The following is a 9322-nucleotide window of genomic DNA, read 5'->3' as shown; positions in this document are numbered from 1 at the left end:
AGTTTTTGTCCGAAGTAATCCTCGACCTGAAGGAGCGTTTGGATATGTATACCAAACGAGCTAACAAAAGGATCTATTTGGACATAAATAACGGACATTATCGAACAAATCAAACTATAGCATGGTTTGCTTTTTCCATAAAGTTTTTAAAAAATCTGACACATTGGTTGCATTAAGGAGAGGTATATCTATAATTCCATGTGTATAACTTGTATTATCATCTACATTTATGAGTATTTCTGTTGAATCTATGTGGCTATGCAAAATCACTGGATGTTTTTGGAACTAGTGAACGTAACGCGCCAATGTAAACTCAGGTTTTTTGATATAACTATGAACTTTATCAAACAAAACATCCATGTATTGTGTAACATGAAATCATATGAGTGTCATCTGATGAAGATCATCAAAGGTTAGTGATTTCATTTGATCTGCTTTTTATATTTCTGCTTTTTGTGACTGCTATCTTTGGCTGGAAAAATGGCTGTGCTTATTCTGTGGCTTGGTGGTGACCTAACATAATCGTTTGTTGTGCTTTCGCTGTAAAGCATATTTGAAAATCGGACACTGTGGTGGGATTAACAACAAGATTACCTTTAAAACGGTATAAAATACATGTATGTTTGAGGAATTTTAATTATGAGATTTGTTGTTTTGAATTTGGCACCCTGCACTTTCACTGGCTGTTATCATATCGATTTCGTTAACGGGATTGCAGCCATAAGAAGTACCAACGCATATTTTTAACTGGTTGGATTACTGAAATATGGTTCCTTTCCCCCCACCTTTTGATGTTCCCGACTCTCTATGTTGAACAAAGGCTTTTCAAGAGTCCTTCGGTAGAGTCAAGAGAGAAAGGTATTTATTGGGGGTGGGGGGGGGGGGGTCATAAATCTTAACCACAGGCCAACGTCATGACAGTCCTCCCATGTTGGGATCAATGTTGCGATTAACCTGCACGTTGCAAACCAACATAAAAATGACCGTGGGTTGTCCTGGTTGTGGTCTCCCTCTGGTGGTCGACCCGGGTAGGGTTTCTGCGAATGAAGAAGTCCGCTTCATGGCTGGGCAGCGGATGTCCGGATTGGGATCGCCGTTCTGGACCGGTCGTCTGGTCGTCCAGACTGGAAGATCTGGGAAGTAACTTAGGCAAATGTTAACAATGCACGCACGCACGCACACTCATGAAATATATAATTACATTTCCTCCCAAACGAGCGGCGTTGTGGCACTAACTGATGGTTGTATGGGGGAGTTGTTTATGGCTCTATCACTTTCCAAGTGCCGAAGAAAATGAAACAAAATGAATGAAAGCATAAACAAAAAAATATATAGTTATGCCATCTTAATCATCTAATTGGACTGTATTCTATATACGTCCAAGGTCTTGGCCAAATGACCCTATCATGGCATTGTCTAATGTTATATCTAGGGCTTTCCTACTTGGTGTGTTGCTTAGGCACTATCCTAAGTTGATAACTATATGATAAGTCTACAGCTGTAAGGCACTAGTTTTGGGCAGTCTACAGGGATGACCTATGGACTTCTGGGAAGAAAACTGGTGAGTGCTGTAGCTGTTGTCGTGTCTTTACTATCATTAAATGAGGACTTTTAGTTTTCATCAAAGATTCTCTGATTAATCATGTAGCTGTAATTAACTAGGAAGTCGGGGCACCTAGGAAAATATTCAGATTACAAAGTTATAATTTTCCTAATATAATTTTCAGATATTTTATGTTTGATCAATTAGTCTTCGAATTACTGAATTATTTACTTTACCTCACATTAGTCTCATTCCAAACGTCGTAAATTGTTGGTTATCTGCACAAACCCAGTCTTCACTATGAGTCATCCAGACATCAACTGTCTTAAATCATTTATTTACTAATTAAGTAATTCAGAGAAATGCATAAACAAACAGTTGATAGTTACAAGGAAATTAAACGGAGTTTCCCTAGTGGGATAAACCATTATCGCTGCTTGGTGTACAAAAGGGAAGTGGGTTCGACTGAGATAAGACAACACACAGTTGATAATTATAACAATTGAAATGCTAATCCTTTGCACATGAACGCTTACTAATTCGGGAACAATTGCAATCAATATACATATTTACACTCAGTGTGTTGTTGGGATCTCTGTTGAAAAGTTTGTTTATGTTGGAGAGTCTGTCCGCCCTCTCTGTCGTGGTTAGAATGGATAGTTCAGAGTGACATTCATTCATGTCGTTATGGATAGATGTTTCGGCGGTTGTCGGTCTTCTCGTTCAATGATACTGAATTCCTAGCTGCAGACTAGTAATTAATATCAAAGACTTGTTCTTATTCTGTCGGTATCGATAGTCTAAGAGTTTAACCACGTGGTATGGTTAAAAGATTCAGCCATCTACTCAAACCTTGGCCCTCTTATCGAGGTAAGCTGGTCTGCAACCTTTGTCCTCCCATAATTGAGGGAAACATGGTCTGTTGAGAAATTCTCAAAGTGGGGTTTTTATTCGGGGGAGCAGAAAAAGGCTGTCTCATGACGCCAGGTCAAAACTGTGCTCATGGGCAGTCCTCTGATTTAGTTAAACTCAAAAGGGAATTGGAGTTTCCTTCATTAAACAGTCCAAAATCACATTACACAATTTTACAAACAGTGTCATCCTCACTCATTCATCTTATACAACAATTAGATGTAAACCTCATATCTGAGGCTATTATATAAACAGAGTTATGGTAATGTGGCCATATTGTCTCCCATGAGTTTCACCAAATTGTACAAAACGGACCAGTTCGTAGCTGGATTCTTCACCGATCTTTTATACCTTCTCCAGAACATATATGTTCTTCGGACCTCAAGTTCTGTAAGGTGGAAGAATTCCTTTGTTCTCTTCTATGAAAACTCCCTCTCTCTCTATACTGTGGCCATGAGGAGATAATCTCATCCAGGAATTTATGACCTCTCTCTGACCACAGCAGCCAAGGTGTAGGAGACAGGGAGAGGGGGATGGGGCTTGCTGTACCCAAAGAGGGCAACGTCATGACAACACACATAGGAGAGAATCCTTACATCAGCTCTGACTGTGCATCAAGTTGCTCTCTACTGTGCCACTTAAAACGACATGAATGTATACACACAGGAGAGAAGCCTCATCACTGCACTGACTGTGAGAAGAGATTCTACAGATTGGGCCATTTAAAAAGACACCAATGTATACATAAAGGAGAGAAGCCTCATCAGTTCTCTCAAATCAGCTAAGATAGGACACTCCACTTCATTATCTCATAAAATAATTGGCAACGTTGAATTGGATCAAATGAAGAAAGTGTAGAACACTATTGTAATCCAATTGTTTCTCACTGTGAGAGAACTGTACAGAGGAAAGGGAGCGTTATAGAATGTTAGCCTCTCTTTACTGATCAGTGTGCGTTAGTTTCTACTGTAAAGATATTGAGATGACCTTGGATTTGCCCTTAGGATTGAATATCCTCTGTGAGGCATCTCACAATAGAGTCTGATGGTTGACTGGGTGGTACTGCTTCCCTCTGCAGTTTCCTGTGGGAATGAGCTGGTAGGATGCCTGCTCTTTCCATGACATAGACTGACCAGGTGAACCCAGGTGAAAGCTATAATCCTTAATGTAGTTTTTATTATGGAATCATTATGGATCCCCATTAGCTTTCAGCAGAAAACAAGACTGCAGTTGCAGTGGGCTAAGGAATGAAAAGACTGGACGCTGGAGAATGAATATGAACAACATTGCCTGGTCTGATGAATCCCTGTTCCTGCTGTTTCATGCTGATGGAGGACTGGGGTATGGAGGAAACCATGAGTACATGTATCCATGCTGTGTGTCATCATTACAGGCTGGTGGTGATGGTGTGGGGTGTTTTCATGGCACATATTTGGTCCCTTGATAAAAGTGGAGCAATGTTTGAATACAACAGGATATCTAAAGAATCAATGCCAATCAGGTACATTCCTTCATGGCAGCAGTGTATCCATCTGCAAATAGATTTTTTTTTGCAGAATTATACCACAAGGCTGGTCCAGGAATGGTTCCAAGAACATGACAGTGAATTCAGTTTACTGCAGTGGCCTGACAAGTCACCAGATCTCAATCCAGTTGTTCATCTGTGGGAGGAGCTATTCAGAGTATTATACCTTCCAAAATAATAACCACATGGCCAGGAAATATACCACAAATGTTGTTTTACAGGAAATTCAACCCCTGACATACATGTTCTTTCCGGTATGAGGTTGAAGGAAGAAATCCCCCTCGGTCATTCTATTACAGTTGTCACAATGATCTGGGGGGGAGGGTGGAAAGGAAATGTGGAGGAGGAACATATTCATCTGTTCCTACTAGACTGTCCCTCAGGTTAGTAGCATGTTTATCTGTTCCTACTAGACTGTCCCTCAGGTTAGTAGCATGTTTATCTGTTCCTACTAGACTGTCCCTCAGGTTAGTAGCATGTTTATCTGCTCCTACTAGACTGTCCCTCAGGTTAGTAGCATGTTTATCTGTTCCTACCAGACTGTCCCTCAGGTTTCTAGCATGTTTATCTGCTCCTACTAGACTGTCCCTCAGGTTTCTAGCATGTTTATCTGCTCCTACTAGACTGTCCCTCAGGTTTGTAGCATGTTTATCTGCTCCTACTAGACTGTCCCTCAGGTTTCTAGCATGTTTATCTAGCATGTTTCTCTAGCATGGAGGGTGGATAGGAAATGCTGTTTTCAGCTTTCTGTGAGAATGAGCTGATAGACACTACATGTATCAGAGATGGTGTGATGATCAGTTTTCACCACTAGTTTGCGTAGATACATTTTACTACACCATTTTACTATTGATGCACAGGCTATGAAATGACTACATGTTTATTCAATTGTATTTTATTATGAATGTGATTGAATTACTCAATTGAACTTAATTGATCTGACAATATAAAATAAAGTTAGACTTGAATGAATTTGTGCTTCTCAATCTCTTCTCTATCATTAAATACTAAAAACTGTTTTAAGCGAAATAATTCCTGTTTGTATGAAGCTGAAACAAACAGGAAATGTAAATGAGCATTACATTTGACCTCAGCACTGACATGGTTTTTCAGCATCAGCTTTGAGACCAGATACACTACTGCAGCTGTATTGATCTACTGAATGTCTTTGTTTAATTCATGGAATTCTAAAGAATTTATCTACTCAAAACATGTCACTACATCTCTACACATCACCATGGTGACAAGCCCATTCGTTAGGCACCAGTAATGTCTACAGTGCATACAAATAGATGTTAATCAGTATAAAGTGCATGTGTTTTCTTATTAAATAAGTGCTTTATAAAAGGTACCAAAGCCCAGAAACAGCATTACCCATGACCCAGTTACTATTGGAGAATAGAACCAGAGAGGAAGCTTGTGTTACCTTTCTCACATCACTACAGTATTCATTTCAACAGACCTTTTCCACACACCATTTGTTAGAGCTCAATATATACCCAAGACTATAATGAGGGTCAGGCTGTTGTAATGCCCAGTTGATTATGTAAATAGTCTTGTAGACTATATAGAGGGTCAGGCTGTTGTAATGCCCAGTTGATTATGTAAATAGTCTTGAAGACTTTAATTTAGATATGTTTATTTCACATCCATGAAGTAGATACAAAATGTAACGGTATTCTTCCGTCGAAGGAGAGTCGGACCAAAATGCAGCGTGGTTAGTTCGATACATGTTTAATGAATGAATAAACACGACAAATACAAAAACAAGAAACGGACCGTGAAAACCTATACAGTCTGTCTTGTGGTAACACACACAGAGACATGAACAATCACCCACAAAACACACAGTGAAACCCAGGCTACCTAAATATGGTTCCCAATCAGAGACAACGAGAATCACCTGACTCTGATTGAGAACCGCCTCAGGCAGCCATAGACTATGCTAGACACCCCTACTCAGCCACAACCCCAATACAAAAACACAACACAAAATAAACCCATGTCACACCCTGGCCTGACCAAATAAATATATAAACACAAAATACTAAGACCAGGGCGTGACACTAAATAACCTCACTATTTTTTCAGCTTTTAAAATGTTTATTTGATTTTATAAAGCATTCTCACACCCAGACTTTTGACATTATTCTATGTATCACACTTCCAAAAGTCTTTAAAAATATTTAATGCACCAGTTTTAAAAAAAAGTCTCGTTCGTAAGTGATGTCTGAGTGTTGGAGTGAGCCCCTGGATATCTGTAATATTAAAAAACACAACACAGTTGTACAGTCTGGTTTGCTTAATTTAAGGAATTTGAAATTATTCATACTTTTACTTTTGATGGAGTATATTTTAGCAATTACATTTTAATACATAAATGTATATTTTAATTATTATATTTATTCATACTTTTGATTCTTAAGTATATTTACAACCAAAAGCTTTTAGACTTTTACTGAGGTAGTATTTTACTGGGTGACTCACTTTTACTTGAGTAATTTTCTATTAAGGTTTCATTACTTTCACTCAGTATGACAGTTAGGTACATTTTCCACCACTGGATGTATGTACTCGTGGTTTCCTCCATACCCCAGTCCTCCCATCAGCATGAAACAGCAGGAACAGGGATTCATCAGACCAGGCAGCATGTTTCCAATTTTCCAGTGTTCACATTCCTTAGCCAACCTGGTCTGTCATGGAAAAAGCAGGTGTCCTTAAATGTTTTTTTTTTACAATAGTGAGATCTACGCTTCATTTGATCCAATTCAATGTTGCCAATTATTTAATGACATGAGAATGAAGTGGAGTGTCTAATCTTAGCTGGTCTGAGAGAACTGATGAGGCTTCTCTCCTTTATGTACACATTGGTGTCTTTTTAAATGGCCCAATCTGTAGAATATCTTCTCACAGTCAGTGCTTTGATAAGGCTTCGGTCAACTATGTATTTTCCAATCGGGAGAAACTCTTGCCACATTAAGAGCAGGAGTAAGGCTTCTCTCCAGTGTGAATTCTGACAAACTTTTAGGTCAGTTGATGTTGTGAAACATTTTACACAATCAGAGCAGGATTAAAGCTTCACTCCTGTATGCATACGTTCATGTCTTTTTAAGTTGTACAGTTTAGAGAAACTCTTTCCACAGTCAGAGCAGGAGTAAGGCTTCTCTCCTGTATGTATACGTTCATGTGTTTTTAAGTCCCCCAGTTTAGAGAAACTCTTTCCACAGTCAGAGCAGGAGTAAGGCTTCTCTCCTGTGTGTGTTCTCTGATGAACGTTTTGCTCAGTTGATGTTCTGAAGATTTTTTCACAGTAAAAGCAGGAGTAAGGCTTCTCTCCTGTATGTACACGTTCATGTGTTTTTAAGTCACCCAGTTGAGAGAAACTCTTTCCACAGTCAGAGCAGGTGTAAGGCTTCACTCCTGTATGTATAAGTTCATGTCTTCTTAAGTGGCCCAGTTGAGAGAATCTCTTTCCACAGCCAGAGCAGGAGTAAGGCTTCTCTCCTGTGTGTGTTCTCTGATGAACTTTTTGCTCAGTTGATGTTTTGAAGCATTTTTCACAGTCAGAGCAGGAGAAAGGCTTCTCTCCTGTGTGTATACGTTCATGTGTTTTTAAGTCGCCCAGTTGAGAGAAACTCTTTCCACAGTCAGAGCAGGTGTAAGGCTTATCTCCTGTGTGATTTCTCTGGTGAACTTTTAGAGCAGTTGATCTTTTGAAGCATTTTTCACAGTCAGAGCAGGAGTAAGGCTTCTCTCCTGTGTGTGTTCTCTGATGAACTTTTCGATCTGTTGATGTTTTGAAGCATTTTTCACAGTCAGAGCAGGAGTAAGGCTTCTCTCCTGTGTGTGTTCTCTGATGAACTTTTCGATCTGTTGATGTTTTGAAGCATTTGTCACAGTCAGAGCAGGAGTAAGGCTTCTCTCCTGTGTGTGTTCTCTGATGAACTTTTTGCTCAGCTGATGTTTTTAAGCATTTTTCACAGTCAGAGCAGGAGTAAGGCTTCTCTCCTGTATGTATATGTTCATGTGTTTTTAAGTGGCCCAGTTGAGAGTATCGCTTTCCACAGTCAGAACAGGAGTAAGGCTTCTCTCCTGTGTGTGTTCTCTGATGAACTTTTTGATCAGATGATGTTCTGAAGATTTTTTCACAGTAAAAGCAGGAGTAAGGCTTCTCTCCTGTATGTACACGTTCATGTGTTTTTAAGTTGTACAGTTTAGAGAAACTCCTCCCACAGTCAGAGCAGGAGTAAGGCTTTTCTCCTGTGTGTGTTCTCTGATGAACCTTTAGAGCAGTTGATCTTTTGAAGCATTTTTCACAGTCAGAGCAGGAGTAAGGCTTTTCTCCTGTGTGTGTTCTCTGATGAACCTTTAGAGCAGTTGATCTTTTGAAGCATTTGTCACAGTCAGAGCAGGAGTAAGTCTTCTCTCCTGTATGTATGCGTTCATGTCTTTTTAAGTTGTACAGTTGAGAGAAACTCGCCCCACAGTCAGAGCAGGAGTAAGGCTTCTCTCCTGTATGTATATGTTCATGTCTTTTTAAGGTGCACAGTTGAGAGAAACTCGCCCCACAGTCAGAGCAGGGGTATGACTTCTCTCCTCGGTGCACTCTCTGATGAACTGTCAGAGCCTTTGAGGTTGTGAATCTCTTCCCACAGTCAGTACAGGAAAACAGATTCTCTCCTGTGTGTATTTTTACATGTAATTTTAGCTTTGATAGAATTGAAAAATTCTCCTCACAATGTGGACAGTGGTGAGACCTCTTAGCTCTGTGATCTTCCTGCTGTTTCTCTCTGGATGTAGAGAATGTCTCAACATGGTCTCCTGTGAGAACAACATCAGAAGAACCAGTCAGTTGTGTGATATACACTACAGGTCAAAAGTTTCAGAACACATACTCATTCAATGGTTTTTCTTTATTTTGACTATTTTCTACATTGTATAATAGTGAAGACTTCAAAACTATGAAATAACACACATGGAATCATGTAGTAAACAAAAAGACATTATAACTGAGATTCTTCAAATAGCCACCCTTTGCCTTGATGACAGCATTGCACAATATTGGTATTCTCTTACCTTGAGAAAGAGATTTCTCAATCTTATCTTCTTCATCTTTAATGCTGACATTCAGCTCCATTGTTTGACTGCAATCTTCCAGCTTCACTGATGTCATCTCTGGATCCTGCAGTGCAAACTGGGGTCCACTGTCACATTTAGGACCCAGTGACTGTAGGTCTGGACTCAGTGTGGAAGGAGAGAGGCAGGCTGGGTTTGTCCTCACTATTGATGTTACCGGCCTCAGACTTAATTCCAGTTGTCCTGTAGTAACATTGAGAAACAGA

The 9322-nt window shown here is 39.6% G+C and overlaps 1 protein-coding gene across 1 annotated transcript; it reads right to left on the bottom strand.

Moving 5' to 3' along the window:
• Window positions 1–6409: 6409 nt before the first annotated feature.
• Window positions 6410–9322, bottom strand: LOC109877475 (oocyte zinc finger protein XlCOF7.1-like). The gene is made up of 2 exons (XM_031821048.1): window positions 9057–9322; window positions 6410–8801 (listed from the first exon to the last, which is right to left on the bottom strand). The coding sequence occupies exons 1-2, from the start codon at window positions 9151–9153 to the stop codon at window positions 7051–7053; spliced, it is 1848 nt and encodes a 615-aa protein (XP_031676908.1). The 5' UTR covers window positions 9154–9322; the 3' UTR covers window positions 6410–7050.

This window comes from Oncorhynchus kisutch, unplaced genomic scaffold, assembly GCF_002021735.2.
Source record: "Oncorhynchus kisutch isolate 150728-3 unplaced genomic scaffold, Okis_V2 scaffold3826, whole genome shotgun sequence".
In the NCBI taxonomy this organism is placed as follows: Eukaryota; Metazoa; Chordata; class Actinopteri; order Salmoniformes; family Salmonidae; genus Oncorhynchus; species Oncorhynchus kisutch.
This window is presented reverse-complemented; position numbering and strand designations above follow the sequence as displayed.

Coding starts and splice junctions, on each gene's coding strand:
- LOC109877475 (XM_031821048.1), bottom strand. CDS start 9,153: ATGACATCAGTGAAGCTGGAAGATTGCAGTCAAACAATGGAGCTGAAT. Junction 8,802..9,056: donor TGAGAAATCTCTTTCTCAAG/GTAAGAGAATAC, acceptor TTGTTCTCACAG/GAGACCATGTTGAGACATTC.